This window comes from Manis pentadactyla, chromosome 7 (genome assembly GCF_030020395.1).
Source record: "Manis pentadactyla isolate mManPen7 chromosome 7, mManPen7.hap1, whole genome shotgun sequence".
In the NCBI taxonomy this organism is placed as follows: Eukaryota; Metazoa; Chordata; class Mammalia; order Pholidota; family Manidae; genus Manis; species Manis pentadactyla.
Window position 1 is genome coordinate 108103746 of NC_080025.1, and position 26846 is coordinate 108130591.

Genomic DNA, 26846 nt, shown 5'->3' on the forward strand with positions numbered 1-26846 from the left:
TTTGTTCCATGTGACCTATATAATATAGGTATTTATTATTTTGAGTGTTTATATATAAATGTATGTATGTATATGTATATAAATCTGGAGCATAATTTTGTGTGCTTTAATCTTATAATGTGCTTAATATTCAAACTCAAAGAAAAGACATTTCTATGTAGCATCAGATTTATTTTGAAACTAGTCAAAATCCAGTTAGAAAAAAAATTACTTATTGAAGATCTTGAGTTGTAAAATGCTGAAGAAAATATTTGACTTGCATTATAGAAAAAAGTAGACCATTCTCACCAATTTTTATATTCTTTAATGGTTTGTAATTGTTGTCTATCATTAAAAATACAGTGAATTCCTTTACTCTCAGAGTAACAAAATTTCTGGCATCATTTTTAATGGCTTATGTTGATGTTTTTCTTACAGTTTTACTTACTGTCTTATCTTTCCAGGCAAGATGTGTCCAATGACTTTGAAATAAATATTGAAGTTTACAGTTTGGTAAGCTCTTAAAGCTTTCTAAAATAACTAATAATGTATTTTTCTTAAAGATGTTAGATTTTTAAACTAATGATGGTTTGGGTTTTATGTAGGTACAAAAGAAAGATCTTTCAGGCCCTGATAAAAAGAAAAAGGCATACAAGTCCAAGGTGAGAATGAACGAAACCTAGTAAAAATACTATAATCAGTAACAGTAGATAATCATGTCAGTTTTAATTTATGAAAAATATTTAATGATTATGAAGTTTTTGGGTCATTTTTATTAGTAGATTTCTAGTTAGTGCATTTAATAGGTATGAATACTGAAAGTAGACTTACAGTGAGTGATCATGATCTGAAGTATAAGAACCAGATACATTCAAGCTAGATAATTCTGTTTTCTCTACGTTTACCTGACAACTAACCTTTATAACCCCTGTAAATTTTTTTCAAGCCCTTCCTGTGTGCACTTGCCTGACTGAGTCCTCTAAACCAGTACTTAAGAATGATGTGGTCCCTCGGCAGGCAGAGGGAATAGAGAACATCTAGCTTGTTTCCCAAACTTCCCAGTCTTTTGCACTTTTGTGCTTTTTTTCTAAGTCATCATTTTAAATAATTTTATTTTAGCTCTAAGAAAAAAAAGAATGACAGTATGGGGAAGGCCTTAATAGAGGACTCAAGTATAATGTATTCACATTTAGGAATTATTTACTATGTGGGAGTATATTAGGGTTGGTTAGTTTTAAGCTCTGAATCATAATGTTTAGTAGATAATACACTTATCTTTTCTTCTAGGCTATTACTCCAAAGCGACTTCTCACATCTATAACTACAGTAAGTAGACTTTTTAAAAAACAATCTCCTTGAGAAATCTTCATCTTACACATGATTGTAAATTAGTCAACTATTTCTAAACCCTTAGTATTGTAGAAATCTTTAAAATACACTAATGAGGGGGGAATCTGATAGTTGTGTAGGAAAATTATAATGTTTTCTGAAATATAGTCTTTGCAATGTTAAAGAGTTTTGTATTTAATATTTAAATCTTTGTTTTAAATAAAGGAAATAACTTCTGTTTCTTCTTTACACCTTTTTTTTTTTTTAAGAAAAGCAACCTTCATTCTTCAGGTGAGTGGATCTTGAACTATTTGAAACACTAGAATAAGGAAAAGAACAAAACAATTGCACCCATACTTGTGTGTGTGTGTATATATAAAATATATAAAATACATGCCATTTTGATTTATGATTGTTTGCTTTAGTCTCCTTTGAATAATATTTTCTATATGTTTTTTAGTAACATGTAAGATTACTGACCAGAATAGTATGCTGTCTGGTTGCACCTTTGTCAGACACCACCATAGGCCATCAGTCTTCCTGTTATTCAGGTGCTAGCAGTCAGGACACATGTGATACACAGTCACTTGAGAGCTGCAGCAGGTAGCCTTCCTCTTCACTCCACCCTTCTTGTGGTATAGATTTGTCTTGAGCTCTCCACACTGTGGGATTTACTTTTTTACCTTGACTGATCATGACTGGCATTGTATCAGGAAAGCATCTTTCTAGTTGACTGAGAACTGGGTGCTAGTAAGCCAGGAAAGGATTCCCTAGAATGGCTTTAGGCCTAAATTTTCCAAAGGGGATTAGGATGCAGTTGGTTTCACTCACTTCTTTGGGCTTTGGGCTTTTCTTCTTGGCACAAAAGTTACTGAGAACTGTGCAGTTATAGTCTCTACTGCTAATTATGTCATATTAGACTATAGCAATGGAGTCTTTACATATATCTTATAGAAAAATTGCTTTTCTATGTACACATTTTTAGGTTCTGTGTCTTTAAAAACACATCTGTCCAAAACATTAAGGAATGCTTATACTACCTCAGTTAAGTGTAAAATACCTAGCAGTTTTCTTTCATTGGCGAGTAAGTTGATGTTTTATTCCATACTCTATAGTTAGAGGTAGAGGAAAGTGAAGCAGTTTTCTCTGTGACTATTTAAATTCATTTTGTTAGGGTGAAGTGAAGAATTGTTATTTATACTTAGAAAACTCACTGTGAACTACACTTCGTTTCCTTTTTACAGTTATGGCCAGTCCAGGCGGTTTAAATGCTGTGCGTACCAGCAACTTTGCCCTTGTTGGATCTTACCTGCTGTCATTATCTTCAGTAGGAAATACTAAATTTGCTCTGGACAAGGTAATCCAAATTTATTTATTTATTTAATTTTAGAAAATTAGGTCAGTGGAATGCCCAGTATTTTCAAGTATGTGAAATCTTTGGCTGGAAATGTATGTTCTTAGAATTGTACAATTTAACCAGGCATGGGTGTACCTACAGGTTATATTTTTTGATTTTGGAAGTATTTCTCCCTTGTCTCTTTATAGTTAAATCTTCAAAGAAGTGTATGCTGACTTATTCTAAATACCACTTCTGGCTAAAGAAGAATTACTTCTTGCATGTAGATGTTAAGCTTATAGTTTTAAATGTACTGACTTGCCCATGTAAACTGATATTTTGAAATGAGTAGTATTTTATAGATTAGTTTTGACAAGATGGGAAAAGATAGGTTAATTTCATAGAAAAGTACTCATGAATCTAAGGGATTTCCTCCCCAAATTAAAAACTTCAAAATTCAGATCTGCATTATAGCACTATTGCTTACTTCTTCACCATAATGTGATGTAACCTTTAATAGTTAACATTTTAAAGACTGTGAACTAGTGGCAAACCTTAGTCCTTGAGTTGACTCCTGCTGCAAAGGACAAAAGTACTTTTAAATATTATAAGAGATTTCTCTAGTCAGAATACAGAGATGAAGAGGTAGAAAAATTAGGTCTGGTTTCTAGTATTTGCCCTGCCTGCTGGTAATTTACTTTTCTAGCATTGAGCAAAGTCACTTCATTTCTCTGGAACCTGTTTTCCCAATAATGATTATTATGTTAGATTAAAGCAATCTAACTTTAGAATTCTATGAAATTTTCTTGTAGTTGATAGACAAAGAGACTGTATTTCAAATTTTGATTACTGTTAATGCATAAATGTATTTTAACATTTCAATTTAAATAAATTTATGTAACTTTTTATTTAGTAATTCAGCTAGTGTAACAGATTGAGTGATCTTGGGTCTTTTTTCTTTTTGTCTTTTATTTTGTTTGTTTTAGATAAATTATGATGTAAAAGAGCGAGAGCTACTGGGCTATATGTTCCAGGACAAGGTTGCCATATTTTCTTTGCTTGAAACTAATAAGTTTAAAAATTAATCCTTAATTTTTGGCCCATAGGTATTTGTTTCACTAACCATTCTCATATCTTCTTGGTTATTTTGAATAATTAAGGACTTATGTACATTTTTTTCTCTTTAGACTCTCTTATAGATGGGCATCTTTTTCTTTACTTTATAATGCTTTAAAGCTCTTTGACAGCTCTGTATTTGTTTTCATGCATGTTTGATATTTGGGCTTTCCTCCTATATTCTTTTTTTCATGTAATAATTCTTTAATATTCTCTAGATTCTTCAGCATTGATTTTCTGGGTATTAAAATACCAAATCAATAAATATGTCTACAACTAAAATTTATTTAGTATTGCTTACCTCTTATAATACTGAAAGAGACCTCCTATATACTGAAAGAGTTATTGGTAATGCTTTAAATAAAAGTAGAAAACATTTATGGTCTCAATTGGCTAGTAGGCATATTGCTATGTGATTTGATTAGTAATTTTGAAATTAAAATGCATTTAACACCAAAGTTATACCAAGTATAATCATGTATTTCAGAAAAATTTTTGAAAGAATTTTTACCATCCTTGTGAAGATCAATTGTAAACATTCTGTGGGTGAAAGGAAATGCTAATTTACAAAATGCTGGATAGTATTTTATAATTTTATTTTAAATTCTTGAAACAAGATTTGCAAATAATAAAAACTTAAGAACTGGGGTTCTGGGAACTATTTTCCTTACTCTGTGTTGTAACATGGCCAATTTCTACATATGTAAGAGATTTTGTTAACCTCTAAAATAGAAGATATTTCAATTATATATGTTAAATATAGACTGTTAGCTCTTTTGAATGTCGTTATGGCTGCCTTTTTAATTAAAAATATTGCACACCAAAAATAAATTCTGATATTTCCATTCTTAATAATTCTCTTGAAATTACAACTTAAGTAACCAACCACATGATTGAGTGCAAAATCAAATCTCTCAATTTAATTGGTTGTGTTTAATACTCTAAAGTCTTCTTCTAAGTCAAATACAGTAAAATTTAGATGTAAAATTTGTCCCAAATGAACTTTTGTGAGTGGTGGGGAAAGCAAATATTTGTTCAAATAGCTTGTGGTTGATATTGGAGAATATTTAAAATAGTTTAACGTTCTTTAAGTTGGTGGGGAAAATGAAAGACACTCTATGCTCAAATAACAATCCTATTTAAACTGATTTTGGGGAGAGTAGACAAGTCTCTCATATACCAGATACCATTGGCACAAGGGAGTGTTTGCTTATTTTACTGGTGCCTTAACCAAAGTACAACAGTCACAGGGGTTTTCTCTAAGATCCCCTTCAGATTGGAATTTTTATTGGGGTCAATCCAGGCTATTTGCTCTACAAATTTAGGATATCACTAACAGCAGATTGCCTTATTTGAGATTATAGATGTAAAATCTGACATCCAGGAATTTAAATTTTGAAGCTCTGTGAGTCTCTTTTAACCTTAAAGTCTGTTTTGTCTGATAATAATAGTGTCACAACAGCTTTCTTAAGATTAATGTTTTATGTGATTTTTCCATCCTTATTTTCAGCCTATGTTCACATATGTCAAATTTGTATCTCATAAACATATTTTATGGTCATATTTTGTTATTCAGTCTGGCAATCTTTTGTCTTTTCATTGGAGTGTTTAGTTCACTTACCTTTAATACAGTATTAATGTGGGTTTAGTCTACCACAAGAGTAGGCTGACTTATAGTGTATAGGCTAAATATGACTTGTGGCCTGTTTTGTTTGTTTTATTTTTATTAACATCTTAGTATGGTACATTTGTCACAATTAATGAACCCATATTGATATATTATTTTTAACCAAAGTCTGTTTTTGTAACTAAAGTATTTGAAACACAGCTATGCCCATTTTTTCTCTATTGTTTATGGCTGTTTTCTTGCTACAATGGCAGAATTGAATAACTGACAGAGATTATATGGTCTATAAAGTCTAAAATATTAGCTGTCTGAGTCACACTTTGAGAAAAACATTATCTGGGTGGCCTAGAGTAGTTTTCATATTCCTTAGTGTGGAGAAAGGAGACTACTTTATTTTCTTTATCCATTCATCTGTTGTTGGACATTTAGGTTGTTTCCACCTCTTGGCTGTTGTGAAGAATGCTTCAGTGAACATGGGTGTGCAAATATTCCTTTGAGAACCTTGTTTCAGTTCTTTTGGATAAATGCCCAGAAGTGGAATTATTTGATTATATGATAGCTCTTGTTTTAATTTTTGAGAAACCTCCATACTAAAAAGTTTTAAATTTTGATGAAATTTAATTTATCTAATTTTTCTTTTGTTCTCATGCTTTTGGTATCATATCTATTGCCAAATCCATGATCATGAAGATTTACCACTATCTTTACTTTTAAGAGATTTATAGTTTTAGCTCTGATATTTAGGTCACTGATCCACTTTAAGTTAATTTTTGTATCTGATGTGAGGGAGGGATCCAACTTTACTGTTTTGCATGTGAATACCAAGTTTCTTCAGAACCATTTGTTGAAAAGACTGCTCTTTCCTCAATGAATGATCTTAGTATCCTTGTTAAAAATCAATTGGCCATAGATGTATGAGTTTATTTCTGGACTCTCAATTCTATTCCTTTGGTCTAGATATCTTATGCTGGTACCACATTGTTTTGATTACTGTATCTTGGATTTAAGTTGTGAAATTTGGAGGTACGATTTCTCTGACTTTGTTCTTCTTTTTCAAGATTGTGTTGGTTATTTGGGGCTCCTTATATTTCCATATAAATTTGAGGATCCAGTTTTCTATTTCTATAATTCATTATTTGTTTTTGTTGAGTAAGAATGTATTAATTTACCAGTTGATTTATCCAATTTCCTATTGAGTGTATGCTGTTGATGTAGAATAAATAAGCACATGTATTCTCTTCTTAAATCTGTTTTCTTTGTCACATTAACTTGGGATTAGGTTTCTGTTTTTATCAAGCTTTTCCTTGAATGAATTTATTCTTCAAAAGCATTTGTTGCTAAGGAACCAGTGACTTTTTGGCCACCTATTTTACATTCCAGCTTTAGAAAATTACTGTGTTTTCATGGCATAGTATTCTTTATTCATGATTTATACATGTTCTATCAAAAGAAATCACACTTTGAAAGTGCTTTGCAAATAATTTACCTTTCTTCACAGGTGCCCTTTTTATCTCCTTTGGAAGGTCATATTTATTTAAAAATAAAGTGTCAAGTGAATTCAAGTGTTGAAGAAAGAGGTTTTCTAGTAAGTAACATCACTTAATCTATATTTGCTTTTTCCTATTTCATGAAGTATAGACTTGGTTTCCCATAGAAACAAACACCTATATGATTAACTGGTAAATAGGTTCATTACAGACTTGTTGGATGACCGCTCTACACCAGTCACCTGGCTGATGTTAGTATATAATAGACCACAAAAACTTACCCCCTCTTTCAAGAACTTTTAGTTTATAGTAAGGAGAAATATAAGCAAATAGGCAAGTACGATGAAATATTGTAATAGGAGGAAGCATAGGATGCATGGGTTTGAATTGATGGGACATCAGGTCTTAAGTATGGGTAGAAAGGCTTAAAGAAAGCTACTAGAAGAAGTAAGTTTAAACTGTCCAGGGAGAAAGAGGAGGGAGAAGTGCTCCCTATAAAGGGAGTAGCATGTACAGTGGCCTGGAGGGCCTTTCCCTCTCATCACCCACCAAAGGAAAAGATGGCATATTTAGAGTAGCAGGTATTTCAGGGTAGCTAGAGCTTAGAGTGTGACTGTGTGGAGGAGGGACAGTGAGGAGAGTGGCTGGGGAGGAAAGTATGGTTAGGGGAAATGAGGTCAAGTTAAAGGGCCTTTTAAAGAATTAGAACTTTATCTTGAAGTAAAGTAGGATACTTTTGTAGGATTTTAAGCAGTGGAATAATATCAAATTTGTTATTTAGAAAAGTCATTCTGACTGACATGTGAAAGTGGATTGGAGAGTGGCCACCCTGAGGAAAACTAGTGGGGAGACTGAGTTATTCCATGAGAGAGGTGATGGGACTGGCAGCTGAACTGGAGAGAGAAAGAAGGCAGATGGGCAGGCTTTAGTGATTTGGCTGCAGGGCATGGAAAAGCAGAAGTAAGGATGTTACCCAGATCCCTGCCTTGTGCAACTGTTGGGTGGCAGTGATGCTACTGAGTTAACGAACTTTGAAGGAGGAGCAAGTGTGCATGTTTGGGGTGGGAAGTGATTTTCCTCCCCCATATTTTATTTTGGAAAATTGCAGACATAGAGCAATGTTGATAGAATTTTACAATGAACGGATACCCATATGCCCACCACCTAAATTTTGCCTTTAACATTTTTTACTATCCTTGATTTATCATATATCTACTACCTAGCTGTCCTCTAGCTATCCTCTAGCTATCCCTCTAGACATTGCTGAAAAGATTATATTTGGGGGGAAGAATTTCAAAGTATGTTGCAGATGTTAACATATTCCCCTAAATCGTAAGTATATATCCCAGAGTTTAGACACATGCATACATCTGTGTAATCCAAATTTCTATTAAGATGCAGAACATTATTCCAGAAAGTTCCCTCATGCCCTTTGCCAGTCAGTCCCCACCCAAGGTGGGACATTTTAATGGGTTAAGTTTTAAATTTGAATTTTAGATGCCTAGAGACATATCTCAAAGATCTGAGTTTGGAATTCAGAATAGACTATTTTAGTTGGTATGAAGATTTGGAATTCTGTAGCATGGAGGCAGTAAATGAAATACAGGAGAAGTTGAGTAAGCAGAAACAGGAAGAACACTAATATTTAAACCCAGAGACCTAGGGAGAGAAGCTTCAAAGGAGACCACAGGGAGGGCAATGGAGAATTTAATGTGGTCGTTGCCAGTGGAGAGACTGAAAGAGGGAGTGGTCAAGTTAAATAAGGATCTGTTAGAAACTTGGGGCTCCTTTATAAGGTAGTTGTTCTAGTAGTCTTGGTGAGAGCAGAAGATAGACTACAAGTGGTTGTAGAGGGCATGGGAGGTGAAGAATGAGAGTGTGAGCAACTCTTTGAAATGAAGTTTGGCTACAAAGGGGTAAAGAGAGTGTGGTACTTGCAGAGCTATGTAAGATAAAAGAAGGATTTTACTGACATTTTGTTAACATCAGTGAGATATGTCTTTAAATTCATAAGTAGCTTTTAATAGGGCCAAAGAGATTGAAAATAAAGGCAAGGGGGAACCTGTACTAGGGTTAAGCAGTAATACATGGAACAAGGTCATAAGGGTGAGAAGAAATGAGACCCAAGCCACAGTTCATGGGATTGATCTAACCCAGAATTATACCTTTTCCATCATCAAAGAGAAGTATATGTGTGGAATCTATAGAAGATTGTAACAAGGTCATAAGGGTGAGAAGAAATGAGACCCAAGCCACAGTTCATGGGATTGATCTAACCCAGAATTATACCTTTTCCATCATCAAAGAGAAGTATATGTGTGGAATCTATAGAAGATTGTGGGTGTGGTACAAGAAGTTAAAAAAATCCAATAGCTTTGGTTTTCTTTGCGAAGCAAGGTTTTGAATGGAACAAAGGATATCACAAATCAATTTGCAGTTGCTGTCAAAGGGTACAGAAAGAAGAGCTAGATTGTACAGAAAGCCCTCTTGGCCAAGATGACTGTCAGACTACTTTAGTTTTTTTCACATGTAAGTCCAGCAGGTGGCACTAGATATTCTTGGAAAAGCATTTTTATAAATTTCTGACTTCTGAAGGCAGTGTTTACCTGCTGACCTTTTCTTTTAATGTAGATTGCTTTCATATTTTATTGTAAATACTTTTAGCTCCTGATAGACTCCGTTATGGCAGCTAGTTCGTTTGCAGATAATGTCTGACTTACTTAATTTTTGAGCTAGGCTCTTAACTAGTTTAGAGTTAGGTCTCTTCAGATTTACTCTGTCTTGGATCCTATAGCCCGTTCCTGTCACTTTGATACACAACTGTGGTAAAATTGCTCAGGACTCCCCAAATAACTCTGTCCCCTGCCCAAACAATGCCTTTTAATTATAAAAAATAGAGGGAGTGAGTGGAATTAAAGATGCTTGGTTCAGTTTCCTTCCCGGTGGGCCAGGGGCAGCTGGAAGGAAGGAGACTACCAACCAGAGAAATCTGCTGTTAGTCTCACGTGGTGCTGGTCTGATGACAGTGCTCTGCCTAGACTGATGAGCAGCAAGAGAAGGGTGTTCTGGAATAACTAGCAAGCAAGTTCCAGTTCTGCTTTGTGTTGTCATTTAATTCTCTTGGCCCTCAGTTTCCTGTTATAAAAATGAAAATGCTGTCCTCTTGCTATTCCTCCCTGGTTATATAGTAAAGTATAATAATAACTTGTGTTATTCTTACCCATGAAATTTTTCCTTGTCTATTACCTTTATGATGTAAAAGGTGAGCATAAACACAGAAGGTTGCTGGTTAGTGGTTCCTACTAACTTTGTGCTTGAGAATGAAATAACAAGATTCCTGTCTTTCTTCCTGGGGTGGCTGTGAGGCAGTATAGTAGAGAAAAACATGCCTTGGGGAAGAAGGAAGATAAACTGGGGAGGAGAAAAAAAGGGGAGGTAAGAGGATATGTGGTTGGAGTAAGCCAATTAATTTGAGCTAATTAATTAAGCTGATAAATTTGAGATTGCATTCTATTATAGAAACATTTTTTCATAAAAGTAACTGTCCAGAGATTGCACTCCTAACAAGCCAACTTTTGGTAAATTTGCACAAGTTAGTGAATCAAGATGGGTGTATATCCCGCTACAATAAGTTTGGTGTAAGGTATAGTTGAACCATTTGAAGGTAGAAATGCCTTCCTGCATTTGGAAATCAAACACAAAAATGCCTTTGAATTATCTATATTAAGGGCCAACCAAGTATGGGCTACTGCTTGTTTTTATAAAGTTTCACTGGAACATGGGGTCATTTGTTTACATAATAATGTTTGTGGCTGCTTTTGCACCATGACAGCGGAACTGACTTGTGACAAGGCCCCACAAAGTCTAAAATCTTTACTCTCTGGCCCTTTACAGAGAAACTTTGCCAACCCGTGATCTATAGCATTGTTACATTTTTACCTTGCTTTGTTCTTTAACAGTTTCTAAATGAATTCTTTTTTTAATTAAAAGTAGGGCCTTTTATATAACTTAGGTGTCCTTTATGACTACAGCTAAAAAATGGGAGAAAAAGCTGCTTCTACTTAAGACTGAGTAGAAGAACTTCCATGGTAAAAAACCAAATTTACCTATGCCAGAGTGCCGTCCTTAACCATCACAGCTGCTTCACCTCCCTTTAGAATGTAAATTGCACCCTAAGGCATGAGGGGGCAACTGCCTGATCTGCAGCAGATGCTGCATCCAAATGCGCTTAATGGCCAGCAGGAGACCCTGCATCCTGATGTTTATCTCAGTAATTCTTCAAGGCATTTAATCCTGAGTTTATTCTAATTTTGTTTGTTCTCTTGGATAAAAATTAAATACCAGTTTTCTGTATTATGATAAGTCTAACTTAATAAGCTATCATTAGTTTTTTCAATATGTAATGTATATAGATACCTGATACCATTCTGCTCTCCAAAACTTGAAGCACTTTTCTCTTATTTAAGGAGCGTTTGATGAGGGACATCGGGCTTTAAAAAAGTCTAAAATTAGATAGTGGTGTTTGTTTGGGTTTAATATTTAGAAGTTCCTAAATGTCATTTGCTTATAGATGATGTTGAAAACCTGGGTAAATTTCTGGTTGTGAGTGATCATTGATTTTTATTCCTGAGGTAAAAGACATGATGGAAATCATGCAAGTAGGTTTTGAAATATGAAGTATATCAACATATTGTAGTTTAACATATAGAATTAACATTTAATTGATCTTCAAGTTTTAAAGTCAGTATTTCATTGAATTTTCCAGACCATATTTGAAGATGTTAGTGGTTTTGGTGCTTGGCATAGGAGATGGTGTGTTCTTTCTGGAAACTGTATCTCTTATTGGACTTATCCTGATGATGAGAAACGAAAGGTAATATATTAATAGTACTGGTCAGTGGTGAAGGCCCTGACTTTCCTGTAATGTTTCATTCAAGTGTTCCCTCTGGGCATCCCCAATCCACTATTTTCCACAAAAACTGGAGAATAGAACTAAGCAGAATTACAAGGCAAAATCATACATAGTGGAGATAACTACGGTCCATATTTTGATTGTATATCCTTCTAAACTTTTAAAATGTATAATATATAATGATTATGTATCCATTTATGAATCTTTTTAAAACAGAAAGTATCATGCTTTTTATAACCTGATTTTTATTTCATCATTTATCATGACATCTTTCCACATCAATAAAGATATATTTATAATGTTGCCTTTAATGGCTATACATATTACAATGTAGCCATGTAAAATTTTATTTAAAAATTTATTGTGAAATATTTAGGGCATTCAAAAAGACATAAAAACAAGTAATCTCCATCAACTTCTGTTATTAGACCAGTTGAAGCTCCGCATGTAATTTTCTCTCCCCTGTTGAGAGAACCCCATCCTGAAATTGTTTTGTTCCTATGTATTTCTTTAAATTTTTTATTCTTTGTGTATATATTCCAAAGCAATATGTTATTACAACTGCATATTTTTAAACATTATGCAAATAATACCATACTGTACATGTTATTCTGCAACTTGCATTTTTTCAGTCAACATGGTGTGTGAAATTAATCTAGGTTGATATGTATAGCTCTAGCTTATAGAGCTCTAGCCCTTTCTCTATACAAAAGTGTTACATTGTAAGAACATGTCACAATTAATTTATCCATTCTCCTATTGATGGTCACTTAGATAATTTCCAAATTGTTGCTATTACAAACAGTGCTGCAACAATTTAGCTTCTTATATTCATGGATAAGAGCCCTTCCCTGAGTTTGCACCTAGTAGCAGAGTTACTAGATTGTAGGGCTTAAACACATCTTCCACTTGTATCAACTAGGTTTGTCAAGCTGTTCAATGTTCCATTTTGACCAGAATATTTTAGGGTTGTTAATGTTCCACATCCTCACAAATACTTGATATGTCAGCCTTTTAAACTTTCGTCAGCATGATAGGTATGAAATGTTATCCCACTGCTCTTATTTTGTATTTCCTTGATTAAGCTATAAGAGTAAGCATCTTTTCTTGTGTGTTTTGGCCATTTATTTTTTGTCCCCTAGTAACTGCTTGTCTGAATATTTTACCCATTTCCTATCTTTTTTGGTACATTGAAATTATATTTCCCTAGTCCTTTGCTTGGCATGTATTTTAATTTATCTTTATAGTATCTTTTCATAAAGAGAAACTTTTAATGCTAAGATAATCAAATCTGTCAATTCATTGCTTTATTGTTTGCTTTTTTTTTTTTTTTTTTTTTTTGAGAGGGCATCTCTCATATTTATTATCAAATGGTTGTTAACAACAATAAAATTCTATACAGGGGACTCAATGCTCCATGCACAATCATTAATCCACCCCAAGCCTAATTCTCATCAGTCTCCAATCTTCTGAAGCATAACAAACAAGTTCTTACATGGTGAACAGTGCAAGGGCAGTCATCACAGAAACTTTCGGTTTTGATCACGCATTATGAACTATAAACAATCAGGTCAAATTTGAATATTCATTTGATTTTTATACTTGATTAATATGTGAATCCCACATTTTTCCATTATTATTATTATTATTATTTTTAATAAAATGCTGAAGTGGTAGGTAGATGCAAGATAAAGGTAGAAAACATAGTTTAGTGCTGTAAGAGAGCAAATGTAGATGATCAGGTGTGTGCCTGTAGACTATGTGTTAATCCAAGCTAGACAAGGGCAATAAAACATCCACGTATGCAGAAGATTTCTCTCAAAACAGGGGGGGTGAGGTTCTAAGCCTCACCTCTGTTGATCCCCAATTTCTCACCTGATGGACCCCCTGTGACTGTGCCTGTCTTAGGTTGTTCCTCCCTTGAGGAATCTTACCCGTCTCTGGCTAACCAGTCATCTTCCGGGGCCATGCAGGGAAATGAAAAGTTGGTAAGTGAGAGAGAGGCAATATTGTTTGAAAAGGTTAGCTTTTTACTTCTTTGCAGATTTATGCCCTGTGGCTTTTATGCCCAGTATTTGTCTTGAGTTATCTTTATCACTTGGAAGAATTATGATACTCGGTAAATTCGATTTGAGGCACGAATTCTATTTAAGGGTTGTAATTAGGAAGGAAGAAGAAAAGCTATAGGAGTAGCAGATGGAAGAAAACCTGGGAAGATTGATTATTTCTTTGACATATCTTCTTGTAGAGTAACTTCAGCATGTATAGGTTTTAAACTACTAATTAAATTGCGTACACACATTAACATAATAGGAATACAGTTACATAACCAAAGCAGACCTATAATTACCAGCCATCTCCAGTGGAACCAAGAAAACCAGTTAGGCACCTTAGGCAATTGTGAAAACTTATCTATGATATGGTGGATATTGTCCAACTGAACTTGAACAGTCTGAGAGAAATCAGACAAATTAAAACAACCCATTCTTGGGGACTGTTCACATCCCATATGTTCTTTTAACAGTAGATAGTCTGTAGTCATAAGATTTTGGAGTGCTACAACTTGCACTTCTCCTAATTCTTGGTTGAGTTCCAACAGTATAGATCCAGTCAAATTTGTTGTTTTACTGTATGCACAGGCCAGCTTAGATATCTCCTTCTTCATTCCCATGGCAAGTCCAGGAACCGGTGGGATGAATGCAGCTACAACTGCAGCATCTCCTGGATCTTTGTTGAGGTTTTCTGATGATCATCTTCTGGTATGACTCTTCCAGAGAGTGCTGATGTTGGAAGTTCTTCTTCATATCGTATCTTAGTTCATTTTCTGGGTAGCCAAATTAGGCTTTGATCCTCTGTATAAACACAAACAGACCCTTTGCCCACACTTTGATATGCCCTTTATACCATTGTGTAGAACTCATTGGAGGTCACCATACAGGAACTGCTTCTTTTTTTTTTTTTTTTTTAAGAGAAAGGAATATTATCAGAAAAATGTACCTCCATAGCTGATCATCTGACACACTTTAAGTGATCAAAATTAACGATATTTACAGCATGCATTAATCGTTGATTTACAGTTAGTTTTATCCTATCAGGGAGTAATCCCCCTTTTCTTTCTTTCTTTTTTTTTTTGTTATCTTTAATCTACACTTACATGAAGAATATTATGTTTACTAGGCTCTCCCCTATACCAGGTCCCCCCTATAAACCCCTTTACAGTCACTGTCCATCAGCATAGCAAAATGTTGTAGAATCACTACTTGTCTTCTCTGTGTTGTACAGCCCTCCCCTTTCTCCCACCCCCCCATGCATGCTAATCTTAATACCCCCCTTCTTCTCCACCCCCTTATCCCTCCCTACCCACCCATCCTCCCCAGTCCCTTTCCCTTTGGTAACTGTTAGTCCATTCTTGGGTTCTGTGATTCCACTGCTGTTTTGTTCCTTCAGTTTTTCCTTTGTTCTTATACTCCACAGATGAGTGAAATCATTTGGTGTTTCTCTTTCTCTGCTTGGCTTATTTCACTGAGCATAATACCCTCCAGCTCCATCCATGTTGCTGCAGATGGTAGGATTTGCCCTCTTCTTATGGCTGAGTAGTATTCCATTGTGTATATGTACCACATCTTCTTTATCCATTCATCTACCAATGGACATTTAGGTTGCTTCCAATTCTTGGCTATTGTAAATAGTGCTGCGATAAACATAGGGGTGCATCTGTCTTTCTCAAACTTGATTGCTGCGTTCTTAGGGTAAATTCCTAGGAGTGCAATTCCTGGGTCAAACGGTAAGTCTGTTTTGAGCATTTTGATGAACCTCCATACTGCTTTCCACAAAGGTTGAACTAATTTACATTCCCACCAGCAGTGTAGGAGGGTTCCCATTTCTCCACAGCCTCGCCAACATTTGTTGTTGTTTGTCTTTTGGATGGCAGCCATCTCCTTACTGGTGTGAGGTGATACCTCATTGTAGTTTTAATTTGCATTTCTCTGATAATTAGTGATGTGGAGCATCTTTTCATGTGTCTGTTGGCCATCTGTATTTCTTTTTTGGAGAACTGTCTGTTCAGTTCCTCTGCGCATTTTTTAATTGGATTATTTGTTTTTTGTTTGTTGAGGTGTGTGAGCTCTTTATATATTTTGGACGTCAAGCCTTTATCAGATCTGTCATTTACAAATATATTCTCCCATACTGTAGGGTTCCTTTTTGTTCTATTCATGGTGTCTTTTGCTGTACAGAAGCTTTTCAGCTTAATATAGTCCCACTTGTTCATTTTTGCTGTTGTTTTCCTTGCCCGGGGAGATATGTTCAAGAAGAGGTCACTCATGTTTATGTCTAAGAGGTTTGTGCCTATGTTTTTTTCCACGAGTTTAATGGTTTCATGACTTACATTCAGGTCTTTGATCCATTTTGAATTTACTTTTGTATATGGGGTTAGACAATGGTCCAATTTCGTTCTCCTACATGTAGCTGTCCAGTTTTGCCAGCACCGTCTGTTGAAGAGACTGTCATTTCGCCATTGTATGTTCATGGCTCCTTTGTCAAATATCAATTGACCATATGTGTTTGGGTTAATGTCTGGAGTCTCTAGTCTGTTCCACTGGTCTGTGGCTCTGTTCTTGTGCCAGTACCAAATTGTTTTGATTACTATGGCTTTATAGTAGAGCTTGAAGTTGGGGAGTGAGATCCCCCCTACTTTATTCTTCTTTCTCAGGATTGCTTTGGCTATTCTGGGTCTTTGGTGTTTCCATATGAATTTTTGAATTATTTGTTCCAGGTCATTGAAGAATGTTGCTGGTAATTTGATAGAGATTGCATCAAATCTGTATATTGCTTTGGGCAGGATGGCCATTTTGACGATATTAATTCTTCCTAGCCACGAGCATGGGATGAGTTTCCATGTGTTAGTGTCCCCTTTAATTTCTCTTAAGAGTGACTTGTAGTTTTCAGAGTATAGGTCATTCACTTCTTTGGTTAGATTTATTCCTAGGTATTTTATTCTTTTTGATGCAATTGTGAATGGAATTGTTTTCCTGATTTCTCTTTCTATTGGTTCAATGTTAGTGTATAGGAAAGCTACAGATTTCTGTGTGTTAATTTTGTATCCTGCAACTTTGCTGTATTCCGATATCAGTTCTAGTAGTTTTGGGGTGGAGTCTTTAGGGTCCTTTATGTACAATATCATGTCATCTGCAAATAGTGACAGTTTAACTTCTTCTTTACCAATCTGGATTCCTTGTATTTCTTTGTTTTGTCTGATTTCCGTGCCTAGGACCTCCAGTACTATGTTAAATAGCAGTGGGGAGAGTGGGCTTCCCTGTCTATTTCCCAATCTCAGAGGAAAAGCTTTCAGCTTCTCGCTGTTCAGTATAATGTTGGCTGTGGGTTTATGATATATGGCCTTTATTATGTTGAGGTACTTGCCCTCTATTCCCATTTTGCTGAGAGTTTTTATCATGAATGGATGTTGAATTTTGTCAAATGCTTTTTCAGCATCTATGGAGATGATCATGTGGTTTTTGTCTTTCTTTTTGTTGATGTGGTGGATGATGTTGATGGATTTTCGAATGTTGTACCATCCTTGCATCCCGGGATGAATCCCACTTGGTCATGGTGTATGATCCTTTTGATATACTTTTGTGTTCGGTTTGCTAATATTTTATTGAGTATTTTTGCATCTACATTCATCAGGGATATTGGTCTGTAATTTTCTTTTTTGGTGGGGTCTTTGCCTGGTTTTGGTATTAGGGTGATGTTGGCTTCATAGAATGTGTTTGGGAGTATTTCCTCCTCTACTATTTTTTGGAAAACTTTAAGGAGAATGGGTGTTATGTCTTCTCTGTGTGTCTGATAAAATTCCGAGGTAAATCCGTCCGGACGGGGGGTTTTGTTCTTGGGTAGTTTTTTGATTACCGTTTCAATTTCTTTGCTCGTAATTGGTTTGTTTAACTTTTGTGTTTCTTCCTTGGTCAGTCTTGGAAGGTTGTATTTTTCTAGGAAGTTGTCCATTTCTTCTAGGTTTTCCAGCTTGTTGGCATATAGGTTTTCATAGTAGTCTTTAATAATTCTTTGTATTTCTGTGGAGTCTGTCGTGATTTTTCCGTTCTCATTTCTGATTCTGTTGATTTGTGTTGATTCTCTTTTTCTCTTCATAAGTTTGGCTAGAGGCTTATCTATTTTGTTTATTTTCTCAAAGAACCAGCTCTTGGTTTCATTGATTTTTGCTATTGTTTTATTCTTCTCAATTTTGTTTATTTCTTCTCTGATCTTTATTATGTCCCTCCTTCTGCTGACTTTAGGCCTCATTTGTTCTTCTTTTTCCAATTTCGATAATTGTGATGTTAGACTATTCATTTGGGATTGTTCTTCCTTCTTCAGGTGTGCCTGGATCACTATATACTTTCCTCTTAAGACTGCTTTCGCTGCGTCCCACAGAAGTTGGGGCTTTGTGTTGTTGTTGTCATTTGTTTCTATATATTCCTTGATCCCTATTTTAATTTGTTCATTGATCCATTTATTATTTAGGAGCATGTTGTTAAGCCTCCATGTGTTTGTGAGCCTTTTTGTTTTCTTTGTAGAATTTATTTCTAGTTTTATACCTTTGTGGTCTGAAAAATTGGTTGGTAGAATTTCAGTATTTAGGATTTTGTTGAGGCTCTTTTTGTGGGCTAGTATGTGGTCTATTCTGGACAATGTTCCATGTGCACTTGAGAAGAATGTATATCCTGTTGCTTTTGGATGTAGAGTTCTATAGATGTCTATTAGGTCCATCTGTTCTACTGTGTTGTTCAGTGCTCCCATGTCCTTATTTATTTTCTGCCCGGTGGATCTATCCTTTGGGGTGAGTGGTGTATTGAAGTCTCCTAAAATGAATGCATTGCAGTCTACTTCCCCCTTTAGTTCTGTTAGTATTTGTTTCAGATATGCTGGTGCTCCTGTGTTGGGTGCATATATATTTAGAATGGTTATATCCTCTTGTTGGACTGAGCCCTTTATCATTATGTAGTGTCCTTATTTATCTCTTGTTACTTTCTTTGTTTTGAAGTCTATTTTGTCTGATATTAGTACTGCAACCCCTGCTTTCTTCTTGCTGTTGTTTGCCTGAAATGTGTTTTTCCATCCCTTGACTTTTAGTCTGTACATGTTTTTGGGTTTGAGGTGATTTTCTTGTAAGCAGCATATAGATGGGACTTGGTTTTTTATCCATTCTATTACTCTGTGCCTTTTGATTGGTGCCTTCAACCCATTTACATTTAGGGTGACTATTGAAAGATATGTACTTATTGCCATTGCAGGCTTTAAATTTGTGGTTACCAAAGGTTCAAGTTTAGCCTCTTGAGTATCTTACTGCCTAACTTAGCTCGCTTATTGAGCTGTTATATACACTGTCTGGAGATTCTTTTCTTCTCTCCCTTCTTATTCCTCCTCCTCCATTCTTGATATGTTGGGTGTTTTGTTTTGTGCTCTTTTCAGGAGCGCTCCCATCTAGAGCAGTCCCTGTAAGATGTCCTGTAGAGGTGGTTTGTGGGAAGCAAATTCCCTCAGCTTTTGCTTGTCTGGGAATTGTTTAATCCCGCCATCATATTTAAATGATAGTCGTGCTGGATACAGTATCCTTGGTTCAAGGCCCTTCTGTTTCATTGCATTAAATATATCATGCCATTCTCTTCTGGCCTGTAGGGTTTCTGTTGAGAAGTCTGATGTTAGCCTGATGGGTTTTCCTTTATAGGTGACCATTTTCTCTCTAGCTGCCTTTAAAACTCTTTCCTTGTCCTTGATCTTTGCCATTTTAATTATTATGTGTCTTGGTGTTGTCCTCCTTGGATCCTTTCTGTTGGGGGTTCTGTGTATTTCCGTGGTCTGTTCGATTATTTCCTCCCCCAGTTTGGGGAAGTTTTCAGCAATTATTTCTTCTAAGATACTTTCCATCTCTTTTCCTCTCTCTTCTTCTTCTGGAACCCCTATAATACAGATATCGTTCCTTTTGGATTGGTCACACAGTTCTCTTAATATTGTTTCATTCCTGGAGATCCTTTTGTCTCTCTCTATGTTAGCTTCTATGCGTTCCTGTTCTCTGATTTCAGTTCCATCAATGGCCTCTTGCATCTTATCCATTCTGCTTATAAATCCTTCCAGAGTTTGTTTCATTTCTGTAATCTCCTTCCTGGCATCTGTGATCTCTCTCTGGACTTCATCCCGTTTCTCTTGCATATTTCTCTGCATCTCTGTCAGCATGTTTATGATTTTTATTTGGAATTCTTTGTCAGGAAGACTGGTTAGGTCTGTCTCCTTCTCTGGTGTCTCTGTGATCTTGGTTTGCCTGTAATTTTGTCTTTTCATGGTAATAGGAATAGTTTGCAGAGCTGGGACGAGTGACGGCTGGAAGAACTTCCCTTCTTGTTGGTTTGTGGCCCTCCTCTCCTGGGAGAACAGCGGCCTCTAGTGGCTTGTGCTGGGTAGCTGCGCTCAGACAGGGCTTCTCCTTCCTGCCCGGCTGCTATGGAGTTTATCTCCACTGTTGCTGTGGGCATGGCCTGGCTCAGGCTGCCGCTCCAAAATGGTGGAGTCGTGTTGAAGAGGGAGCAGCTGGGAGGCTATTTATCTCCATAAGGGGCCTCCATGCTCCCTGCTTCCCAGGGGATTAGAGTTCCCAGAGATCCCCAGATTCCCTACCTCTGGACTAAGTGTCCCGCCCTGCCCCTTTAAGACTTCCAAAAAACACCTGACAAAACAAAACAACGACCACACACACAAAAAAATGGCTGCTCGTTTTTCTTTATTCTCCGCCAGCCTCAGGCACCCGCTCACTGGTGTTACTGCCCTGTTTCCCTAGTATTGGGGTCCCTGTCCCTTTAAGACTTCCAAAAAGCACTCGCCAAAACAAAACAACAACAGAAAAAAAAAAATGGCCGCTCACTTTTCTTTTTTCCTCCGGCGCCGGCCTCCGGTACACACTCACCGGTCTTGCTACCCTGTTTCCCTAGTATCCAGGACCCCACGCATGCACTGTGTCTGCGCTCTCGTCCGGATGGCGGGGGCTGGGTGTTCAGCAGTCCTGGGCTCCCTCTCCCTCCCGTCTCCGACTCCTCTCCTCCCGCCGTGAGCTGGGAGGAGGGGCGCTCGGGTACCCCCGGGCCAGGGCTTGTATCTTACCCCCTTTGTGAGGCGCTGGGTTCTCGCAGGTGTGGATATGGTCTGGATGTTGTCCTGTGTCCTCTGGTCTTTATTCTAGGAAGAGTTGTCTTTGTTATATTTTCATAGATATATGTGGTTTTGGGAGGAGATTTCCTCTGCTCTACTCACGCCACCATCTTGGCTTCCCTCCCTATTGTTTGCTTTTTTGAGTAATTAAGAATACCATCCTTACTCCATAGTCATAAAGATATTCTCCTATAGCTCCTTATGAAAGTTTTATATTTTACATTTAATTTACCTGGAACTGATTTTTTTCCCCCTATCTGGAAACCCAGTTGAACAGGATTATTGAACAGATCATCATCTTTTCCCCAATCATCAACATGCCAAAAGTGGCATGTTGCAAGATACCACTATATATGTAAGTCTATAGTTAAGGCTTTCTATTGCATTTCCTGTGGTCTGTATTTCTCAGGCTCAGTTACCATAGTTTAAAAATAAATCTTCATGTCTGGTAAGGTAAGTCTTGAACTTGATTTTACTAGTAATGTATTACTTATTCTGGGCCCTTGCTTTTTATACACCCACACTCACAGATGAACATATGTACCCATATATTTAAGTTTTTAAAATTGAAAATGTTCAGATATACACAAAACAGAAATAATATAATGAACTCTTAAGTTCAATGATTATCCATTTTCATGTTTCACTTATCTCCACGCACACATACTTTTTTGTTCTGATTGTTTTCCTGGGGTATTTTTAAGCAAATGCCTGATCTCATATTATATGACCACCTGTGTGAGCCAAGGCTTATGGTTCTTAGTGTTGCTTCTTTCTCCTTGATTTTGGCCTTTTAAGATTTCTTTCACTTCCTTGTGAGTTCAGTTATCTAGCCTCTGGGGAGTTATGTAATGGAAGGATTTCTCAGTCTGCCAAACCAGCTGGAGACATACTATTTCTTTAATAATAAATATTATTTTTTTTAAAATAAATATTATTAATAAGTATTAAATAAATAATGTTACTTGTTTTTGTTTGTTTCACTTGTTTCAATTTCAAGCTTTAACATTTTTTCAAATTTTTCACTATTATGCAAAAACAGTGACTACATCTATATGAGCATCTTTGTGCACTTATTGTTTGCCTAGGATAAATTTCTTTTGGGTAGAATTGTAGGATCAGAATCTTGAATGTTATTGATTACTCTCAACAACTTGCCTACCAGTGATAGACCATTTTATACTTTCACCAGAAGTATGTAAGTTTCTGTTATTCATGCCCCAAACAATCAATAGAGATTATTACGATTATTTCCAGACTTAGCCAATCTAATACTCTTAAATGGTATATTTAATTTCTTTTCTAAGTAACTAATAGAGAGAGAGAGTTGACATAAAGGCTGTTTCTAAGTTGTTTGTGCCCATACATTCCCTTTTTTCCCATTTTTCAGGGCCATTTAGTCTCATGAATTTTTATTTTTGACTCCCATACCATAGGAATGACATGGTTCCAGCAATCCAAAGCAATTGTTTGGTCTTATCTTTTAGAAATACATAAAAAATCAGATGAAATAAAATGCATAGGTTTCTGTTTATAGAAAGGGAGGAAATGAGTGGACTATAGACAAAAGTTGGTTGAATGTGTGTTTCTAATGTGACTTTGAAGCTGGTTGATGAGTACATGGAGGTTCATTATACTGTTCCTTTTATTTTGTATCCAAAATTTTTCATAACACTGAGTTTATTTTTTAAGTTGGCTAGGAACTCCAGTTGACATTCTTGGTTTCTATATGTACAGCAAGAAACAATAATATTAAATGTTTATCTAAACCCATGTAATTAAAGTTTAACTTTCAAATGAATGATTTTTAAATTTTGTACCAATTTCTTAAATACTGCTGAAATGGTCTTATTTATTTTCTACCATAATTTTTTAAAATTTGCTTTTAAAGAATCCCATAGGAAGGATAAATCTGGCCAATTGTACCAGTCATCAGATAGAACCAGCCAACAGAGAGTTTTGTGCAAGACGCAACACTTTTGAATTAATTACTGTCCGACCACAGAGAGAAGATGACCGAGAGACTCTTGTCAGTCAATGCAGGGACACACTTTGTGTCACCAAGTACGTATTGGGCCATAAATATTTCTGCCAGCTAAGTAATTGATTTTCCAGTATGTTCTTCCCACTCTAAGAAATATCAGAGGTATTTCTTCCCTTTGTAGCAGGTATATCTTAATGAGAAAATAAAACACATACACATCAGTAAAAGAATAATCTAATAACTAAATTAATACAGTTAAGAAAAGTATAACATTCAATATATATCTTAGCTTATCATGTTTTCCAATATACAGTATAGCTGTTTTCAAGGCAGTTAATATACTTTGAGTTTAATTTGAAGACTTCATATGTAATTAACAAGTAAGGTGTTATTTAAAGAGACTTTACATATCCCTTCCTTTGCAGTCTAATAATACCCTCAATTAATCAGGTGACTTATAAAAGCAGTCTCATTTCACTCTGCAAATTTCTGGTTGGAGACTAACAGAAGAAACTACTGGGAGTGTCACTTTTTTTTTTTTAAGCCCTAAGTTTACGTATAAGATGCAAAAGTTTATTGCTAAGAGACTAAGAGCGATTCTTTTGCTTGAATGACCCAGAGAGGCTTGAAGACCAACTTAAGCATAAAAAGTTGGAATTAGAGCAAAAGTTTGAATTTGACAAAAATCTCTATTAATCAAGCTGTTGCTGAATATTACGTACAGGAAGATGGGTAGAACTGGCACCATGAGTTTCTGATGTGAAACTCATGAAAACTACAGCCAAGAGACACCATATTAAAATAGAACAGAGTTGCCCAGATACTGCCAATTTGTTTTAAAGTAGGAGATCCATTCATTGGAAATTCTTGGTGTCTAAATTACTTCCAGATTAATTCAGTTGAACTCACTCACTCCAAGGGCCTTCCTGCATAGTCATGGCGTCAGAAAGGACAGCAGAGGCAGAATGTATTTATAGTCATTCTGTTTGAGTTACCTTGCCTGTGGCGACAGTTGGGGGCATCAACCAAAATTCAGTACCGAAGTAGTTTCTGACCGCAACGGAACATTTTAACCCTTTTAAACATTACTCATATTTTTCATATAATCTTGTGTCTTACCTGCTACATAGACCCTTCTAGACTTCTCCTTTTATCTTCTCCTGTAGTAGAGATCACTAAATCACACATTGCTATGATTTCTCTGTACTTTATGTGCATGTAGTTTTCTCATAACATTCTCATCATTTGAGTGGGCACCTCTTTATCCAAGAGTGTTGCTTTCTCAATTCAGTCTTGGCAGAGTCTGTAACTTTGCTTAGTAACTCTTAACATTTATTTCACTTTTTATATCATATAATTTCCAGAATATAAACATTTTGCTGTTCTGCATTCTCCTTTGCCTTATTTGTTTCTCTTTTGGGTCTTTTTGACCTTTATCTTGTATCTAAATTTACTATATCTCATTTTGTTTCTAGCAATCAACTTGCTGTCTTTTCCCTCCTTCAATGCAAAAGATTTCTCTTCTAATCATTATTGCCTACTTTGAAATGTAGTATGCACATTGGAAGCAGAAATGCTTTATCCCACAGGGAGGCAGTATTATACATTGGAGCTTTAAAGTCAGCAGAACTAGGTTCAAATCCTGACTCAGTGACTTAGCAAATGTAACCTTGGCAAGTCACTAATTTTGCTGGCCTTCTAAATTCTGTGTCAAAAGGGAAAAATAAACCCCACAGAATGACAATAGAAATTAGACATGCTTATTTAGCACAGTGCCAAACACCGTGTCCATGCCAGATCACTTTACCATCTTTGGTGTGGAACTCCATTGTTTACCTGCTATAGTCAGTGTGAGTTATGATTCTACTAACCAGCCTACAGGGATAATTTTCCTTTATTGTAATTGAAGAAGCAGCTCACCTTGGGGTTTCTGCTTAGCATCCATTAAAAATGGTGAAGAGTAACTCATTTTCCTGGTTTGTTTAAGCTTTTTTCTTGTTTGCTTTTTTGTTTTGCCTAGCAGAATATAGGGAGGTATGGAACAGGGAAAAGGATCCTGACCTTTTGTTCGTTTGTTCCTATAGGAACTGGCTTTCTGCAGATACCAAGGAAGAGCGGGATCTCTGGATGCAAAAACTCAATCAAGTTCTTGTTGATATTCGCCTCTGGCAACCTGATGCTTGCTACAAACCTATAGGAAAGCTTTAAACTTTAGGAAGGTTCTGTGCCATGTAGAGGTTTTTTGAGCTATGTCATCAGACTTGCTGATTGCATTTTATGCTTTAAATACAAAAGGGTATGTGCCAATATTCACTATACATTATGCAGTATTTATATCTTTTGTATGTAGAACTTCAACTGACTTCTCTTCTGTTAATTCATAAATGATTGGGAGAAATTTCATTATAGTTGATTCTGCTAAAGCTTAATTTAAAGCCTCATTTTCCTAGAAACCCAATTATTCAGTTTTTCATGAAGAAGCATTTTTTTTTAAGTGGAAATACTGAGTTTTCGTAGAGCTGTGAGTCTTGAAGTAGAAAGGTCTTATAGGGGTTAGAGACAGAAAGCTTCGACTTGGGCATCCTTTCTCTAACCTCTGTACTTTTTCCTAAAGGTTGTGATCATTTATTGATCATGATATATCTTGTTAATAGAGTACTGAAAAAATTTCTAAGGGACTTTACACAAACATTTTTAGTAATGGAGATAAGAACTTTTTTAAGTAGCAAATATACATTAGTTTAAAGCTTGAGGCTGCCTTCAAACAAAAGATGTGGACATAGAGGATATTATGTGAGATCTGGGGGTTAAATGTTTTATTTAGGAGAGTTAATAATCATGTGGTTTACATTTATTCAGTTATCATAGATGCTGTGTGGTGCACATTTCATAGAACACAGACTTTTAAAAATAATTATTTTTGCTCTATAGCTTAACAGACTCCACTTGGCATATTAGTTTTATCTGCTCCTGTAGCAAGAACAAATGTAAACTGAAAAATCTTTATAATCAAAAAAGTAAACTTTACCAAGCTGCTATGGAATAACACTTTGCTTGCCAAAGTTCACCTTTTTTTTTTCATGTCCATGGAAGCCCATTTGAAAACTGTTAAGTCACATTTGACCTTTAAAAGCCTGATACTTTATTTTTTATTATAAAATATTACAAAGCATGCTCTCAACTTTCAAATACACTTTGAATTTCTTCTCTGAATTGTTAGTTATTGATGACCTCATTTATAAACACTAAATTCTGTCACCTTCTGTCATTTTATCTTTTATTCAAATATTTTTTTCTTCTGTGTATTATAAAAATATATTTTATGCTCTCTTACCCAAATAAATACTTGCAAAAGACTGAAGGACTCGGTTATTTAAGAAATATTATTTAAATGTGCAGTGTGGCTGTTCTGCATCCCTAGGTTGTGGGGTTTTCTGATGGTGATCTTTTCATCTCTAGCCCACTGCTCAGCTTTTTATGTGTTCTTAGGATCATTGTTGAATGTGTAGGTAGATGAAAGATCCATTTCTGAGGCTTTCAACAATATGGTACTTGTATATGCATTTGAGGAGATGGAGGATGCTTAGCTGAGACTGAGTGTATAAGTGACTTCACTAGCTAAATAAAGCAGGGCCTAGGTTTGATGGGACTGATGAGAGGGTTCTTTTATTTATTTATGGACTCATATTTACCTAATAATAGGCATTACATATTTTGGTACAAAATTAAAAAGGCACAAAGAACGTGCAAATCGTCTCTTTTTCCTTCGTTACAACCACCTTTACCAGTTTTGGTGTGTCCTAGAGGGAGTCTATGCATATAGACATATTTCTATTCTTTTGTTTATAAGAAATATCCCATGCATGCTGTTTGTTGCA

At 35.7% G+C, this 26846-nt stretch overlaps 1 protein-coding gene across 3 annotated transcripts in view; it reads left to right on the forward strand.

Moving 5' to 3' along the window:
- Positions 1-26329, forward strand: part of ANLN (anillin, actin binding protein) — a 72304-nt gene extending 45975 nt beyond the window's left edge. The window contains exons 16-25 of one of the 3 annotated variants that reach the window (XM_057504657.1): positions 444-492; positions 585-641; positions 1267-1305; positions 1578-1599; positions 2553-2665; positions 3631-3684; positions 6886-6972; positions 11640-11747; positions 22876-23048; positions 25053-26329. In XM_057504657.1, the coding sequence (XP_057360640.1) occupies positions 444-492; positions 585-641; positions 1267-1305; positions 1578-1599; positions 2553-2665; positions 3631-3684; positions 6886-6972; positions 11640-11747; positions 22876-23048; positions 25053-25176 (826 nt within the window). In that variant the 3' untranslated portion in view covers positions 25177-26329. The remainder of the gene's footprint in view (positions 1-443; positions 493-584; positions 642-1266; positions 1306-1577; positions 1600-2552; positions 2666-3630; positions 3685-6885; positions 6973-11639; positions 11748-22875; positions 23049-25052) is intronic. The other 2 variants (XM_036897464.2, XM_036897465.2) reach the window with 2 other exon arrangements.
- The last annotated feature ends 517 nt before the right edge of the window (positions 26330-26846 follow it).